Here is a 19,509-nt window from a genome sequence, read left to right as displayed (position 1 = left end):
AAGACGCAAAACAGGGATATGAAGGCACTTTTGAGGTCGAGTCAGGGTGAAACGGCGAGCCGCGCTGTACCTGCAGATGTCAGACCAGAGTTTAGAGACAAGGAGCAAGTCTCCCAAACATTCCTCTCCCGGCTTCCCTCGCTCTCCTGTTTAACATGTAAACTTTCATCATGCTGGTTAAATTTTCACCAACCCGCCTCCCACGTGTCTGCTGCCTCAGCATTTTTCCAAGCTTCTCCCTAAAGTGCTGACGGCAGGCTGGGTGGTGCCGTACTGAACTCGGCCACCTGGGACTCGCTGGTGCTTCTGGCGGCCCGTCAGTCGGCCCACCTGCTGCTATGCATCGGCTCCCTTCCTCCCTTCAAACCCTCTTCTCCCTTCTGGGGGATCTGCTAATCCTCTTTCCCTCAGCACCTGAAGGCTTCATGGCGCCGGCTTGGTGAGAAAATCATCCGGGGCGGGCCGATATAGGCAGCAGTCAACAGCTGCGGCGGTGGAGGGCGCCAAGCCGTGGCCGCACACTCCACCTCCGCTGGGCTCTGATGACTGCAAAGATACTTTGGAGTCCATCAACGCAATTCTTCACCCAAATATTTTGCCTTCCAAGGCGTCCTGAGCTCGCGAGGATGGGTTTCCCCGCTCCTGCACTGCTTCCTCTTATTCATGACTCCAAAATGCAGAACCGCGAGCTGCACTGAGCAGCAAATCAAAACTTAAGTTGAGTCGAATCTTATGGCGAAAAGACCGCCCCTCCTATGACAGGGATCTCTAAATCAGAGTGAACCAATATTGAACGACTGGTATTTAATTCACCAGAGTCGTCGTCCTCGCGTTCGTTTATGACTCAGCCAATCAAAGCAGGACCTCAAAGATCAGTTTAATGAGATGGAAATGATGGAAGCCGTAAAGCCGAAGCTTGTGAACGCCACGCATCAGTAGGGAGCAACGATATGGAGGTGTTTTTGACCCGACACGGTAATGTCTCCGCTCACTGCCCCTGCTTCATTCATCACGCCATCAGTCAGCATAGCTTTCTTGAACCTCGCCTGAAACAGCTCGGCACCTGAGCGCCAACCTGCGTAATGAAGAACCCTCTCACGCCGTTACTCAGCATCACCCTCCATTTTTCTTTCAGCTGTCACGGTCATTCCAGCGTCTTTGTCATTCTGCAAATGTCCCCCATCTCATCTTTTCTTTCTCTCATCCATTTTTTGCCTCTTAATTCCTACTCGGTCAGAGCAAAAGACAATTTCAAAGATAAAGTGTCGTCGTGCCCCCACCCCCATCCAATTGTCTCCTCCATGACCAGATGGGATTGTGGGGTTTTGGGTTACGAGTGAGGCGGGTTGATTAAATATTAAGTTGTTCTGAGAGTTGACCCTGCTCCTCTGTCCCACTATAAACGCATCGCTCATCCTAAATTCCCCTCGCCTCCTCCGCCGCTCTATTCCGTTAACCCTGAAGGTACCGACAAGGCCGTTCCCCGTGCTTCACCTGGGAGAGGGCGCCGCGCCTCTTTTTCATCCATCAGCTTCATCTACAGAGACAGAAAGAGGGATCGAGGGCCAGCCGAATGTATTGATTGTTGACAGTGGTGCAGCTTAAAAGTGGCATCTCAAGGTGACATGAAAGTTGGAGAAACCTCAGAGAGGCTCAGTTGCAGGCAAAGGTCCAGAGAGAGCTTGTGTGTGTGTGTGTGTGTGTGTGTGCGCGCGCGCGCGTGTGTATGCGCACGCACGGTCCGTGATTTTGCCTTTTTATTTCACGAAGCAGCTTTAAGACATTAGCAGTGTCTTTAACTCGAGCATTTACAAACGTTCAGATCAGCCTAGCTAACTCTGCGCTCACCTGACGAGTCACATGATGTGTTGGAGGGATGCAGCCATATTAACGTGCTGATATTGGCTCAATGTGGACTCAAACAGCTGGACATCGGTGCAAATGTGGCTGATCGATCAGATTTTATTCTAGGGTTTCTGCAGGTTACATTTTGGTTGGCGGAAGCTCAAAGGCTCAGCGGTTTGTGGTTGTTTACTGGCGTCTGGCTCAGTTACGTAAGAGAACCGATTCAGCACAATTGTACATACGTGTTTACTTTTTAGAATTAGATGCTGATTTCGATGGATTGAAAATAAAAGAAAAATCCCAAGAGTCCCCAGGGATCTGAGTCGTATCAGGACTGAGGAAGTTGGACGAGAGTTAATTCAAACTAACAAAGTAATGAAACTAGAATTTAAGAAACATTTTCTTTAAACGGGGTTGAATAGGGGAAAAAAAAAAGCTCTACACAAAACACTTATTTATTCTTTCCTTTATACACAAGTTGAGTATTTTGAGTATTAAATCTTTCTTCCAATATTTTGGCTGTTTAACGGCAGCAGCCGACACCTGACGGCCTTCTTGATCTGGTTCCTGAGAAACTCTCATCTTAACAAAAACCCTAACCTAAATCAATAAGTGTTTCTTTCAAACTTAATCAATACATTGAGACTGAAACACAGAGCGAGCGCAGCTTAACAGAAACAGAAGCCTGTTTATTTACCTGAGAAAGTTGTGGTATATTTTATTTATCAGGTAGAAACGAGGGGATCCTGCCTGTTCTGGATCAGGCGGATGAACCGTCTGTCCACTGTGACCAATCAGATCGTTGAACTCATGTAGACGCGTGAAAACGTCCTGCCGCTGCCTTCAGTGGCGTTCTTTGTTCCCCGTTCAAAGAGGAAATACGGCCCACGAGTCAACGCGGTGTTGTGGAAACTTTCAGGAGTATCCGTCATCAAACCACATTTCATCCCAGGATCCCGGCGCCGTGTTGCTGCTAAGAGCCTTGGATCTGACGAGCTTCTGAGAATTCTTGGACTTGTGATGTTTTCCAGGCCAGGCGGATCCGGCTCATTTGCATGGCCTCGGGCTCGCCCTGCTCCGCTTCTCCAGTCTGGTGGATTGCCGTCTGTATTTGCATCCATGTTTATCTGCAAACTGATCAGAGCAGTGACCTTCCCCGTGACCTCCCAGCAGGACCCCCCTCCCTCCGGGGATGGAGCTGCCGTATACTGCACCGACGTGCCCCCGGCTTTGGCTGACCACGCTCTACCTCGCAAGAAAATACTGAAGTCCCTGCAGATTTTCCATGCCAGGATGCATTCTGTTCTCCTCCATAATAGCGAGCGTGTCAGTGCTCATAAATGAAGCCCGGAGAGCCGTGTCTCTGAGCAGCTTGTTGCAGGCAGTGACAGCAAGGATAGGAGCTGACGGGGCAATAACCACGGCCCAAGGCTGCGAGGCGGCTGCTGCTTCTATCTGAGGCCACCTATTCACAATCAATCCTTCCTCGCCGTGTTCCAGAGCTGTGATGTGCTCGCTTCCCATTTTTTAAGACTTGTCAGTCAGAGTTTGGATTCGCCTGGAGGGACGTTTAAGCACGGCGGCACCCTGGGGGAGTCAGACGGACAGATGGGACAGGTAGAAAGGACCGGCCCACCTTTAACAGCCCCGTCACAAGGTCACATGAGTACAGTGACGTGGAGACAACCTTGACCTTCTATTAGCTGCTCCTTAATTATGTCAGCCCCTCTGACATATTAAAGGTTGGTAACTCATCAAAGCTGCTACTTTTAAGTACCATTTCAAGTCATTCTGACACGGTCCGTGTGCTGGAAGTGGGGCAAACTCAACTGTGCGCTGTCAGTTGCACTGATTTAGTGTAAACTTGAATTATCGCCATGACATCATCATCTTCACAGCCGTTTAAAGACAACAGTCACAGAATAAAAATGATGCCAGGTGACGTGACGTATTAGGACATCAAGACGTGTGGACGCAGAAGTCACTCTAGAAACATAATTATGTAATCTATGACCTGTCGAGGGCTCGTGATGTTTGCACGGAGGAGCAGACTCCTGCTATGCTGTGGAGCAAATATCACTCCCTGCTGCCAGCAGGTGGCGCTACGCCTCACGCCCCACCATGTCAGAGGCTCTACTTTGGTCCAAACTACAACTCTCCACCTCGTTAGTGAAAATAGACTTCAGAATTTCTGCGTAATCCTGCTGACAGTCAAACGCCACAAAAACTCTTAAACGAAACGTCACGTGACTGGAACACGCGTTATTACATGTTAACACGGACAAGTATTTCACTGCCGGATGACTTGAAGCTAAAGGTTTTAACCATGGAAGCCTTTAAAATCTGAACTTGTGGTCCAATTTTCTTCTTGTGTGGGAATTTTGATCCACCGGATTGAATGACCACCGCCATCTTCTCAAAGCAACTCATTAACTGAACACCTGTTACAACTTCACAACGTCTGGAGGTGGGCCGCTGAAAAGCAATTATCTCAGCCAGGGTGACATTATTCTGACAGAGGGCTGCTGGGATGCTACATCCCTGGGAGGGAGCTGTGGCGACAGTCTCGTGTGGTAAAAAGCTGTCAATCTCCAGCTGCTAGAAAGCAACGACCCCGTGCAAATGAAAGCTTTGACCTCCGTGCTAATAGCTAATGACAGTGGTGACCGCCGCCGCCGCGTCAGGTGTTTCTGAAGTCCTCTATGCAGCCCACATGAAAGGCAGTTCTCAGGGCCTCGTGATTAGCACCGAGGTCGGCGTTTTGATTTGGACCGAGGTCAGGGTTATGGGGGGGGGGGGGGGGTGCGGGCGCCCACCTCTTCATCCCCAAACTCAACCTAGTTAGAGAGCAGCCCGCCAGGTTTCAGGGAAATATGTGTATTGTCCATCATCCATAGGGCGACACTAGGAGACGGTCCCAGTTCTCTCCTCTCTGGTGCATCTGGAGCATAGTTAGCGTAGCTGCAATGAATTCTATCACATTATAAAATAACATTGTTTCATTCTCATCCCCCACCCCCACCCCCCACACCACGCCAGCAAACCAGAGCCACCACAGGGATGTGAACTGGTCAGCTGTGTCGCGATGCTGGTTAGTGATGTAATCGACCGCTACACTACCGAGGTTTCCCCCTTTGAATTTCTACTTTCCCTAAATATTTCAACTACGTGCTCCTCCTAAAAAAGGCAGCGCTGCACTCAGTGAAACCTTTATGAACGAAAGGGAAAAACACTACAAGAAAACGCTGCTTTTCTTCATCTGACTTCTATTTATGGCTGGTGGCTGTTTGGCTTTAGATGATTGGCACTTTTCTGTTTACCGCCACGAACACTTCTTTGTTTTCCTGTCAGAATGAGAATTGGCTCAGCCGATGAGGGAAACCACTTCACTGTTCTTAAACAGAACACAGGATCTGGTCAATATTTGGTTCCTCTAATCCTTCATATTGGTTTGTCGGGGGAGGACTTTGGCAGTCAGAGGGTGAGAGAATGCATAAGTAAGCTAATAACTTCTCCAAGGACTTTAGTGCGGGTCTTCCCAGCAGGAGAGAGTTTGGGGGGGGGGGGTGGATCTCGCTGTGCCGGCCTGTTGGTGGCTGCACCGTGACAAGAGCTGTAGAAATGAGTGAGTGATGGAGGCCATCCTGCCGACGTGCGTGCCAACCTGCTCACAGAGGCACAGGGTGAGAGCGGATACTGTGTGTTCTGCATTGATTTGGCTGATGTCCGAGCGCTGGCTGACAAACAACCTCATGAGACTCAACACCGTGGCTCGTGGCTGGGCTCCTTCACCAACCCCCCATGTGTAGAGGCGTTGTGGGTTCAAGTGTCCATTCAGATGCTTCATTTCCCAGAACACCCGAAAACACAAACGGCCCCATTTAACTAAGAGTAGAGGCGGATGATATGGATTTTAAACTGCATCACAAAACTTCACCGTTTTTCTTGCGTTAACGACATGAATGTGGATATGGAGATAGCATCATAGAGCGCTACACCCCAAGAGCCTTATGACGACAAAAACAAATACAAATACATCAAATTCATCAAAAGCTAAACACGACCAACAGGGCCAGCGCCACAGGGATGAGGCATTGTTGCAGTCTAACAGGAAGTTAGCATGTCGGGGATGAGGCATTGTTGCAGTCTAACAGGAAGTTAGCATGTCAGGGATGAGGTATTGTTGCAGTCTAACAGGAAGTTAGCATGTCGGGGATGAGGCATTGTTGCAGTCTAACAGGAAGTTAGCATGTCAGGGATGAGGCATTGTTGCAGTCTAACAGGAAGTTAGCATGTCGGGGATGAGGCATTGTTGTAGTCTAACAGGAAGTTAGCATGCCGGGGATGAGGCATTGTTGTAGTCCAACTGGGACTGAATCAGGAAACCAGCACTGTGATGAACAGAATTTGCTGAGGCTTCCACCCTGATGACCTTTGACCTCCACAACCTCTGGAATCTCCTTCAGACACTTTTTGGCAAACCAGATTTTTTACACACACAAACAATTCGTCTCCATTAGCATTGTTTCCTTGGTGCTGCCACACACACATGATGGAGGCGTTAAGAAGGTTGAGGTCAGGACACACATTTCTGTGATCGCCCTGCTACACCAGAACTTAGCCGCCTTTATCATGGTTTCAATAGCTGGGTTTACATGGAGCCTAATGTTCCAATTAGAATCGGATTAGAAGCCCAAACCGAATAAAAATGTTCCATATAAACACCTCAATCCGAATAAAGAGGCCTAAACAGAATGGAATTTCATTCGGTTTCACAGGGGTAGAATATTCCTTTTCCCAAACCGATCACATGTAAATCTTATCATGTAAACGGTGAAACTGAATGCTGTCAGGCTGTGTTCTTCCTGCTCCGTCTTGACGTTAATGCGCAGTGACGTTTCCTCACTTCATAAAAATGGCGTCTTCCAAGCAGCAGTGCACGCAGAACTGGTCTGCGGCAGAGAGTTTATTTTTAATACAACCTCTCAAAGACCTGAACATGATCGCACGCTTAGACGGAAGGAAAACAAGAAATTCTGAACTGTTTTCAAAAAAGTCCACGAAAAACTCAACGAAGCCGGCATGGACTGAAGTTCAGTCACGAGATGTTTACATCGCTCTGCACGTGACACGCAGCCATGTAAACACCAGATCCAAATAGATCACGTCACATGTAAACAGTTGACCCGAACGCTTCAATCGGAATGAAGAAAAAGTCTGCAAGTAAACGTGGCTGTTTTCGATTCAAGTGCATCGGGTCTGCAGGGTTTTTCAAGCGTTTTCAGGTTTGTCTGCACTTGTTTTTCTGCTGCTTGTTGTTAAAAACTCACATTTGTTCATGTTGTAAAACAATGGAACACGAAAACCTCCCAGTCTCCCTTTGCACCGGAGGAGAGTAAAGACAGTCAGGTCCTTCCTGTCCCACCACCTTCACACCGTCAGAGGTTTGGAAAAACCCAGTGCAGCGCCCCTCCTGGTGGACCTGAGAGCAGCACTTCTTTACTCTCGTAACTAAACGAAAAGGTCGGACACAGCTGGTGTCTTACCTTCCTACCGATGTCCATGAGACACGGAGCTCCGTGTTCACGTATGTGCATGTGAACAGATTTGCACCATCTTCTTTTACAAAGGCCTCTCTGCACCTTACACCCACCTTCTCCTCTCCCTCTATTTCTCTCTCCCTCCCCCCAAATTTCTTTCTTTCTCTCTTTCATCGACAGGGTTGAGAGGAAATTAGCATGGCTCTTAATCAGCCTCCCCCAGCCCTGAATGTGCTGATGTGCAGGACGGACGGGGTCATGCTAATCAGGTGCCTCAGCTTGCAGGCACATTGATTTAATACTACAAACGCTTATTAATCCTGTCCACACCTCCTCCTCTGCCTCCATACTGAGCCCTTCACCATCCCGACCGGGAGGCCTGTGGCCCCCTCACCCACCACCGCCCTCACCTTCTCCTGCAGCCCCCCACCCACCCCACCCCCATCAAAGAATCTCTCAACAACAGCAACTAAGCAAAAGAATTGAGCTTCGGTGGATAAATTCTAAATGAGCAACAACAAGCAGCTTCAGTCTGAATCTAAAAGCTCCTCGACAACACAACGTGCAGGCGGAGTCAAATTTGGCTTGAATTGATGAGGGAGTGAACGCAGGTGTCACTCACTAGCGTTTATAAACCGCAGCTGAACTGTTTGGATGCGGCATTCACAACATCTGGATCCATTAACATCTGGTTCCCGGTTTGAACGTCCACCAACTGCTTTTCTACATCTCTTTCATCAGTCACTGCACTTCCTGTCAAGCCGCCGTCTCACAGTTTCCCCTCTGAGACCCACAACCATGTTCAGGTCTACCTGGATTTGCCTTCAGGTGTCAACAAACAACAACTGCCCAGTGCTCAGATGAAAATGTGGAAACGTCTGCTGACCCTGCGTCGTCCGTGACCAGCTGTGAGGTGCCAACACCATCCCTCTGTGACAACTGAAAAAATGTCTTCTCTGGAGAGCTGCAGCTAGAATGTTCATTTATATTTCATATTAGCATTTTTACAACCTCCATAAATGAGACAATTTAATCAAACCAGTTTTTCTCCACCTTCATTCTGCAGTTCAGCTGAATTTTTGTCACGTGACTGCTGGTGTCAGCCAGCTCGACTATGGCTCGCCAGTTGCACTGAGAAACGCAGAATTTTATGATTTCTTCATGTATTTTTTTTAACTTTTTTTTAAATTTTTTTTTTTACAGATCCTCTCCACGCAAACTGTTTATTTTTGGACAAGAAGCGTATTTTATTCAATCTGAAGTCGTCTCTCAGAGACAGATGGAGAGCGGTCATGAGGAATTCCCTTCACTTGTACTTCGTTCTTTTAAGAACATGAAAATATCTCCTCAAGCTCACATTTCAAACAAAAAGAAAGAAAAAAGAGATCAGAACACTTGGACAGAAACCTGCCTAATGACTCTCTGAGGGCTTCCACACGTGCATGCAAGACAGATAAGAACTGGTGAGCTTCAAATCAGAGCCCAAACGCTTCCCCTAAAATATGACGCGACCTTGAAAACTGCACACTGCGCTGGACAGCATGACGCGCCGCGCCGCACGGAGGATTCATACGTGTGTTTGCTTCAGCAGCTGCAGGTCATTTTCTTCTTGATTGCATGTGGATCAGTTTCCCCTCCGGCGTGCAACAATTAAACTGTTCTCATTTTGATACAGTTTGCACACACACACACACACACAAAAAAAGCCTGCAAGCTGTCAAACCTGACTCTCTCTGCTGTTTGGAGAGAAAGCGAGAGAGAGAGAGAGAGAGAGAGAGAGAGAGAGAGAGAGAGAGAAGGACTCGGGTGCATAAATTCTCGCTAACAGCAGAGGGACCTTCCAGGCTGCAGTGGCTCACAAATGATGATTAACTGTGAAAGTGATCTGAGCGGCTGCAGCCGTCTCTGTGACTCGTCCCGTATATTCTAACCTCACTTTATTATGAGGACACACTCTCACCTCTGTGTTTTACAAGCTGCACCGCCTCTATATTTGCCGTTAGCTCTCACTCGGTCAACCAGGACGAAAATGATTGGCTTTTAATTTATTGGCCCATGACCGTGTGCTGTGCATTCTATTTATCAGCCGATGGATTCCGTATTTGTTGCCTGGGATCCTGCTACAGTGCGCTCAATGTCACCGCAACCCGACCGGGACAGCTGTCATAGCTCGTGGTCAGAGAAGGAAATAAAATATTTGAAACATAAAATGTGAATGGTTTTACATTTTGGAACACATTTTTCTTTCTCTTTAGTAAGAAATTTAAATGCTCCCTCAAAGCGTTTGTGGTGTGGCGAGCGAATCCTCCTCTGATAGAACTTTCCTCCAAACAGACAAAGAGATGAATGCAGTCCTGTTTCTCAGATTCATTCTGTTTTTCATGGTTCCAGTCAAACATGGACCTTCATCGTCATGGGACCCCCAATCTTTCTCTCCCTCTGGTCACTCCAGTAGCATATTAACCCCTCCAACAACCAGCACACATGGAAGCCCCCAGGTTAGCCCCTCCCCTCGTACACAGACTGGCACTAGAGACCAAGTGCTGGTCCACTGGTTGCCACCCTGCCCCCCGCACTGCCCTATAAGCCCCTGCGTGTCCTGCTCCAGACCCATTGATTTTATCGGGCGACGCCAAAGCCAGCTCAGGCCAGCGTCCAGTCTGCTGCGAGGCCCCAGGGTGACACAGACTGTGACAGGCCCGCCCTCATCAATGTCAGCGAATACTCTCAGATGAACGTGTGAAAACACCAGAGGCAGGGACTCGCGCTGGCCAGGGGCGAGAACATGCAGAACGTCCATAAGGAATGTTAGGTGAGGAACGAAGGAAAAAAAAAAAAAAGACTCAGGGACTGTACCTGTATTTCACCTTGACCAGGTTTATTTGTTCTAGATCCAGTCTGGGACGCCTGGGTCTACTAGCCTACTGTCCACACATGACCATCAGAATATGGTGTAGACTTCTCAGGTTCAGTTTATGGTGGAACTGGGACACGCGGCAGGACCGAGGCATTCCGGGTGGGAAAATCAATCAGTTTTTGGTTGTGAAAACAAACAAGCCTGAAGCAGCAGAAAATGTTGGTGTAATGTGGAATAACACAGAGAGGACAGGAAATGAAAGATCAATGGAGGAAGTGACGATGAACTCGTGCTCACTATTACACCATCTCACACTCACTATTACACCATCTCACACTCACTATTACACTCTCACACTCACTATTGCACCATCTCACACTCACTATTACACCATCTCACACTCTCTATTACACCATCTCACACTCACTATTGCACCATCTCACACTCACTATTACACCATCTCACACTCACTATTGCACCATCTCACACTCACTATTACACCATCTCACACTCACTATTACACCATCTAACTCTCACTATTACACTCTCACACTCACTATTACACCATCTCACACTCACTATTACACTCTCACACTCACTATTACACCATCTCACACTCACTATTACACCATCTCACACTCACTATTACACTCTCACACTCACTATTACACTCTCACACTCACTATTACACCATCTCACACTCACTATAACACCATCTCACACTCACTATTACACCATCTCACACTCACTATTACACCATCTCACACTCACTATTGCACCATCTCACACTCACTATTACACTCTCACACTCACTATTACACTCTCACACTCACTATTACACCATCTCACACTCACTATTACACCATCTAACACTCACTATTACACTCTCACACTCTCTATTACACCATCTAACTCTCACTATTACACTCTCACACTCTCTATTACACCATCTAACTCTCACTATTACACTCTCACACTCACTATTACACCATCTCACACTCACTATTACACCATCTCACACTCACTATTACACTCTCACACTCACTATTACACTCTCACACTCACTATTACACTCTCACACTCACTGTTACACCATCTAACTCTCACTATTACACTCTCACACTCTCTATTACACCATCTAACTCTCACTATTACACTCTCACACTCACTATTACACCATCTCACACTCACTATTACACCATCTCACACTCACTAATACACTCTCACACTCACTGTTACACCATCTAACACTCACTATTACACTCTCACACTCACTATTACACCATCTCACACTCACTATTACACCATCTAACTCTCACTATTACACCATCTAACTCTCACTATTACACCATCCCACTCTCACTATTACACCAACTCACTCTCACTATTACACCATCCCACTCTCACTATTACACCGTCTCACACTCACTATTGCACCATCTCACACTCACTATTACACCAACTCACACTCACTATTACACCATCTAACTCTCACTATTACACCATCTAACTCTCACTATTACACCATCTAACTCTCACTATTACACCATCTCACACTCACTATTACACTCTCACGCTCACTATTACAGTCTCACGCTCACTATTACACCGTCTCACGCTCACTATTACACCGTCTCACACTCTCTATTACACCTTCTCATACTAATCAAACTGTCTCACACTCTCTATTACACCTTCTCATACTAATCAAACTGTCTCACACTCACTATCCGACTGTCTCACTCCTGCTGAATGTGCCCTATCAATGCCTGATGCTCATTTTAAGTCCCTTCCTCGGCCGACCTGCCCGAGCTTCCTCTCCCAATTACAGTGAATTGATGTCTTTCAGTTAGTTATCGGTCGCTTGCATAACTGGGCGTTTTCTTCTCCTCTTTCTTCTCTCTCAGCTGCTTAGTGCCCAGTAGAGCAGTGGATGATGGGAGCTCCGACACGGCATGATCTAAAAACCCACTGGCGCTTTAGTGCGCCTCAGCTGGCTTATATAATCCTGTGTGGATGTGCAAACTGCTTTGCTATTGGGAGAGCCGAGGACACACGGAAAAGACACACACAGAAAAGGAGCTGATATGTGTGGGTGTGTGTTTGAATGTCGGCAAAAGGACAGTAGATGATGCTGTGTGTGTGTGTGTGTGTGTGTGTGTGTGTGTGATGCGGGGGTGCGTGTTGAGCAGAATATAGTTAGATTTCCTTTCGTTACTCTGGATAGTCCCCTCCTCTCTGCATTATGTGATGACATCACTGGTGTGTCCCCTTGATTTTGGACCAGCGAGCTTCCCGATGATGTCACTTCCGCCGGGCCTTCACCTGAAGTAACATCATCTCTGTTGCATAACAACGCTCCTCCTCCTGCCACCGAGGAAGCTTATCTGTCTCTGGCCACCCAGAGGCGCCGTGAAACTCCTCATTGCAGAAATAACAGGTGAGCGTCCACGAACAGAAACATAAAAGACGCGACGTTTAATGCAGCAATACCCACTGAGCTGCTGCGTCCCCTATGACCTCCTCACGCACTCATGCATGCTGGGAAAAAAAATGCTCACACGTTTAAACAGGCGGCGCTGCTTAATGCTCTGAATCATCATGGCTCTCTCACTTGCCGGGGAGATGACAATAGGCGCTGTACAACTCCTGACATGAAATATTACGGGTGTGAGGGTAAAGTGAGAGAGAGTGAGCGAGGCCTGACCTATATAAGAAGGAGGCTGAAATATTTATGGATGTGAGTGTCCTAATTGGCAAGCCACTGGGAGCACTGCGGCCTTCTCCTCCAATCACAGCCTGGGAAGAGGTTAACATATACTCGCAAACGCGGGCAGACCAGCATCGCTGATCCGAGGGTCAGTGGGAGGCCTCTACCCCGCGCCCCCGTCATCCGCAGCCTGAGAGACGCCTCGTTATAAGACTGATCTGCCTTCGTCGAGGCTCCAGCATTGTTAGAATCATTACCGGGGCTGTTATCATAACCATTCTCTCTGGCACGTACAGATGGGAACAACCGCTCAGAGCGCTAAGTCAAACAGTCTAATTGGCTGGGTTTAATCTCCTACACTGACACGCAGAGCTCAGCTCTCGGAGAGGCCTCAATTACTGTCCCCGCTGATGGAGACGAGGAGACGGACACTTTCTGACCTCTACTTTGAAACCACTGCAGGCTACAGCAAGGCGGGTGGGAACCACATCAGGTTCTATCGGGGACTCAGGACTTCGACAGGGATACGATGGAGTTTGTGAAGTTAGCAACTAATGAGGTGCATCATCGGTATCAGTGTCGCACTACTTTAACTACTTCAAATTCTGAAAAATGTGACACAAAACTCCAGAGGTACTGGGCCAATATCGGTCTTACATGGATGAATCTGTGTGCGTGTCAGCCAACCGGATCAAAAAAAACCTTGATGCCTGATATAATGTACAAATGATGACATCACACAGTTGAGTTCCAGGTATAGAGGTTCTGATACCATTTTGTCTTTTGAAATCTGAATTTACATGTAAGACGACATGAGTGCTGAGTGCAAATTTAGGCAATGAAGTCCTTGAACCAGGAAGTAAGTCAGTCCTGAAGATCGTCCGGTTCTCTCGTCTCTGATTTGTGTTCTCCTCCTGCTTTGACCTAAGCTTTGTCAGACGGATCTGGACTTGAATATTAGTGATCATGTTGGTCACCTTTTAATGACAAGGAGTTCCCAGCAGCGCAGTTCTGTAACCATGGAAACGCTCGCATCTGACGCTACACCTTCAGTGACCTTGGAAACAGCCGAGTGAGCTACACCGAGCAGTAACCATGACACCACAAACAAATCACCGCTGGCTCCTAATCTCAGGTGCATACTTGGGGGTTTCAAGTCACGCAGGTGTCCATTATTAAGAAGACTCTCCAGCGCATTGATTGGCCGACCAGAGCACCGAGCCGAGCTAATGACACTGACAGTACATCATGAGCTCTGAGTCATTGTTGTGATTTTGAGGATTAGCAGGCAAATGAGTTCGACAAGCATCTCTGTCTTAGTTGCACAAAGGACGAGCGAGCAGAAATCAATGGGCTGTGTTTACAGGGTACACAGCCGACTGTAACACTGCACGTTATGTTACACACAGCCAAGCAGTAAAAACAGACGAGCTGCTTTGGCAGGACCGAGCCTGGCCGGCCTCGCGGTAAAAGCAGCCACACGGGCCAAGAGCAGTTACTGGCTGCAGTCTGAGACGGAGCAGGAAAGTGGGACGAGTTTCAAATAGAAGCGAAGACGGGGAGGGACAGTTGATGACATTTTTTTTTTTAACTCCGAGACACTTGAGAAGCAGCAGAAATCGACTCACGTAAGAAGTACTCCGATGGGTCCGCTTCGTAATCCGTGTCCTCGGGAAAGTGGTCTATCTGTTTACACATCCCTTTGAAGTTTCCTGTTGAGAGAAAGCGGAAAAGGGGGAGTTCATTAGAGTTCGTTCATGACAACAAGACTTTTAACAAAACCCTTCAGGCCTTCAGCGAATGATCATGATTCACAGATGCCAAAGATAATTTCTTGATCAATCAATTCATCATTTGGTCAATAAATCATCAGAAAAGACAAATAATGGCCATGAAAATCCTCAAGCACAACGTGAAGCCACCCCCCCCCCCAAAAAAAAAGACTCACTGAAGTTTAACAGCAAGAAAACAGCAAATGTTTGATTAAAAAAAAAAACTGATCAATGAGAGGTCCACGGGAATGAGCAGTGACATGTTTCTGAAAATCATCTTGGCCCACAGGTTGATATCCATGAGAGTGAGGCTCTACGTCACAGCGATGGTTTGCTTCCAGCTACGGTTTTCAGGTTAGTTCGGTTTGTTTTTCCACACAAAGACACAAATATGGCCTCATGATCCAAAACTGACAGCATTCTGAATGTCAGGCAACAAATCAAAGTCTTGGTGGACTACGGAGCATTCAGGTGGATGAAGACGAGGTGGATCTTACTGGACGATGCGCGCATAACAACGAACCGGGAGACTCTTTAGGAGGCGGCCGGCGCCTCTCTGGCAGCAGGTGGCAGCTTGTAAACAAGAACAACGCAGCTGTTTCAAGCTGGAGACGCTCCAACCGCTGTGCACGGGAAAGCTCATCTCATAACGCTGCTTCACTTGGCTGACACCTCGCTGTCCAACCCCCACCCACCCCACCCGTTGGCTCTCTAGCCCAGTTTTGGCATTGATGAGGTCACTCAAGGTGGCGTGACGGGGGAGGCGCCCATAAGGTGGCCATTACAGCAACTTGCTGCGGCTGGGAGATGCTGGGGCATTTGATTGGACCAGATTAGCGTTTCATTAACTTCTTCATCTCGTCTCCCTCCAGTGTCCCTCTAATTAGGTGAACAGGTGTTGGTAACCATGGCGCCAGGTGTTGCAGGGGAGGTCTTTGCAGTGAGGCGAGATGAACACAGCAGGGGCCGTTATTGTGGTCCACGGGCAGGGGAGAGAGTGGGACCCCACCCCCACTCGTCAGCAGTCACGTGTGTGTAAGGCAGCGACTTCCTTTGATGGTCGGATTGATGTAATTGTGTCATTTCAAGAATATCAAAAGGCGCACGTACACACACACACACACAGATAGATATACAGGTGTGGCGTCATCATATCATCGTAGCCAAGTTTATATCTCAGTGTTTCTGAGGGCAAATGGACAACAACAATAACACAATTAACTGTAATATGAATCCATGAGACCATGAAATTTTATGAGATCGTTATCGTACCATGGAAATCTGATACGGTCGTGTGTGTGTGTGTGTGTGTTTGTGTGTGTGTTTCCATCAACAGGTTAAGTGGTGATTAATCAATGAAAGAGGGAAAGAAAGAAAGCAGCAGAAAAAAACAATGTAATAGAGGACGGAGAGGTAAATGTAGAAAGGGAAGAGAGATTTTGAAGGGTAGAAGTGACAATGGAGGGAGGATGAGGGTGATGATGGAGAGGGGATGGAGGGGGCAATAAAGAGGGGTGATGGAAGGGGCAATGGGGTGATGGAAGGGTGATGGAGGGCGAGCACAGTCACAGTTTGACAGTTTAGGCCTGAGGAATCGCTGAGTCATGAGAACCAGAGCACTGTGTAGAGCCAGAGAGGGTTTGGGTAGTCGACATCAGTCAGGTGTTAGCATGCTAGCAGGAGCTCAGGTCGTCCCCAGGAACTTCAGATGCTAGCTCTAGCAACTGTAGCTGTAAACTCCACCTCCAACGCCTCCCCCCAGGCTGCTGGAAATAACACGCTCCTCTTCGACTTGCCTTTAAACGTGCTCCAGGAGAAGGGAAGGGAGGGGAGAGCCCTCCTCTCGGAGCATATTTCACTGGAAATGACTTGTGTTTACATATGACTACATGGCACGCTCCCAGCGGAGCTGTCTGAGCAAACTAGCGGCAGCAGCAACCCACAGAGCACCGTGTGTGTGTCTTAACAGCGTTATCAAGTGGGTGTAAAATTTGGTTTGCAGCTGGCCGTCCCATTCGCAGTTGTGCGATTTGTAATAGCAGCTGTGGAGAGTGGCCTATTGGGGGAACCACTTCAATTAGCGTGCTGAAAGATTTATGTGACACTTAACCGCTCCAAACGGTCCTTTTCTTGTAAGACATGTAAACTCAGCAGGCTGGTAAATGTTTTATAATGGCATTTATTTCAGAGGCCTCCTCATGTGAATGTGAGCGCTGGGCCGGGGCAGGGGAGACCCGTTTGGCCGTTATACGAGGGTTGGCAGGGGCAGCGCTGATGGAAGGGGAGGAGTTAGTGGAGGATGGGGTGTATGACGGGTCGACACACCGAATCACCTGCGTTTAAGCTGCACTCTCGGAACAGAACAGCGTGACTGAAGGTGGGGATGAGGGGCAGGGGATCAGGCAGGAAGGCACATCTTAAAAAACTTCAAAGGTCCTAAGTGGTTTGTTAATTAATAGAAATTCTAGTCAATTAAGCGTGAAGTAGTTTGAGATGATAATTCATCTATGTTAAACGAAGGACCCCCCCCCCCCCCCCCATGATAAAAGCATGCTCTGAAACGCGGGTTGTTTCCCGTGTTAGCACCAATAACCTGGAGAATGTGGATTTAAATCGTATCATTACAGGAACAATGGACCGGTACCATAGAAGTGTAATAAAACACCAGATTTCAGAGCAGCGGTGACCTACAAGGTCAAAGAGGTGAACTCGTGACCAAAGGGTTGTTGGCTCAGTCGCCAGGACACATCAGCATTTTGTTTTTGGAGCTGTGCAGGTAAATCTTAATCCCATTTTAAGCTGAGATAAAAAAAAATTTCAATTCACCAAGACTTTTCTCTCATTAACAAGGAATTTTAGTTTTACACCACAAACACTGAGCTGGAATTACAAACAACAACTTTAATAAAAAAAAGTTGTGCCACGGGAACGTTCCCTGCTCGCTGGGATCTTTCATCCTGGAATATCAAGTTGAGGACCAATCAAATGACTGAAACACCCTTCAGCAGATCCAAACACTTCAACAATGTATGATTTAGTCTGTAAATACAGGGGGAAGACATTTTTTTAAGAATTATGGACAGACACACGTTACACCATGAAGACTGAAGGTGGAAACGACTCTGGACGCTGCGGTCAGTGAGCCCAGCTGCCCAGCTGCCCAGCCCAGTCTCCTCTCAGGGCTTCACTCGCATCTTAACATGGAAGATGAAGAATGAAACCCTCAGAACGTAAAAAAAACGTTGTGGAAAACAAACTTTAGGATCACGTTGAATTCCAGACCAGCTCGGGCTGCTTGAAGCGTATAACTCAGGAGCTTGATGAGCGCCATTAAGAGGGAGGAGGTCATTCAAGATCTGGCGATCAAGCCCACGCCAAACCCCCTCGAACCCTTCAGATGGGTCAGGTGATGGGTATGAGTGAGGGCTGGGGGGTTTACCTACATTCACTAAATCAGCCTGTTGGCCACGGTGCCCCCCTACACTGAGGATGAGCAATGGGCTAACCCTGTGCCCCCCCCCCCGCCCCCCCATGTCCCCTCCTGTCCTCTGCAGCTATAAAACACTTCATTACCACAGAGCCTGCAGAGACAGCGAAGCACTCAAGAGTGGAGTGCAGTGGAGAAGAGGGCTGTTGCGGGCAAAGCGAGGAGGGGTGGGTGGATGAAGATTTATGGTCGCTGGCCACTGCCAGGCTCTGGGTCTGCTCCTGGGGGACGGAGGGTTTTCCGGTCAGCGTCGAGCCTGTTTTCAGGGCTCAAAGAGAATCTGGGCTGATGACGAGCCTGGTGTTTTTAGAGGAGAGGCGTCCCCAGCGAAGACGCTGATATTCCTATGTAGGTGCAGGGATTTGGAGGCGCTCCAAATTGTAGACGGTGACTGCAAGAGGCTGGAGGGAGGGTTTCTGACCCCTGACTCCTGTTTGTCACAGCATCAGGAAATGTCCTCCGTCTCTCAGTGGGGGGGGCAATCTTCTGGACTCCCGCTGAGACTTTCTTACAAGTTTGAAACCAACTAGAGCAGAGTGATGTTGACCAGTCAGATCCGAATGAGACATGACATCACACGACATGACCTTTTCTGTCACCATACAGATGATCTCTGTACGAACTCTCACGTCTGAGCAGGCAGGTGGAGACCAACCATGTGATCAAGGGGTAAGAGACGGTAAACTGGTTCGTTCTGGAGGATTTAAGCTTCACTGGTGCTGATCAACAGCCAAGACTCTTGTTCCAACTGGATCCTGCATTGTGTTTGTACCGTCCACCACTGGACTCGAACCCAAAATCATGGGCACGGGAGGCTTGCATGGTAGCGAGGAGGCTAAAAGCTCTACTCACTAGCGTTGGTCTCCAGACCACTGCACAGCACCACCTGCTGGCCACCGCAACACGACAGCAGGGATGTTAGGAGCAGAGCTTGAAATCCACTGAGATCCGACAAGAAAGGCTGAAGTACGGCCCACAATCACTAACCGAGCCACTAAAAGCTCCTACGTCAGACTCACATCTGCTTAGCCAGCTGGACAACACAACTGTCACCATACCAACACATCATCCTTCTTGCTTTGTTCTGCCAGGAGTGTGTACTTTTCACGTGTTCAAAGATGCTTCAAAAAATTAAAAAACAAAACAAAACAGGGGGACTCAGTATGAAGAAAAGGCTCCCATAATCAAAATGAAATGGATGAACTTGCTGTCTGCGCGTCTGAGATGATACACTGTCGTTGATTGGCTGTGATCAGATTGTCCACATCTGCAGGTAGAATAAGAGCGGAGCGGCTCAT

General features: G+C 48.0%; 1 protein-coding gene across 1 annotated transcript in view; it reads right to left on the bottom strand.

The window, feature by feature from the left end:
* LOC147244649 (voltage-dependent calcium channel gamma-2 subunit) overlaps positions 1–19,509 on the bottom strand; it is a 52,102-nt gene that overhangs the window by 3,710 nt on the left and 28,883 nt on the right. Inside the window, exon 2 of the mRNA XM_086185786.1 lies at positions 14,581–14,664. Coding sequence (XP_086041912.1) covers positions 14,581–14,664 — 84 coding nt within the window. The remainder of the gene's footprint in view (positions 1–14,580; positions 14,665–19,509) is intronic.

This window comes from Aulostomus chinensis, chromosome 18 (assembly GCF_037954235.1).
Source record: "Aulostomus chinensis isolate RoL2024-O1b breed Wild chromosome 18, RoL_Achi_v1.0, whole genome shotgun sequence".
In the NCBI taxonomy this organism is placed as follows: domain Eukaryota; kingdom Metazoa; phylum Chordata; class Actinopteri; order Syngnathiformes; family Aulostomidae; genus Aulostomus; species Aulostomus chinensis.
Note: the sequence above shows the minus strand (reverse complement) of the source record. Positions and strands in the feature narration are given on the sequence as shown.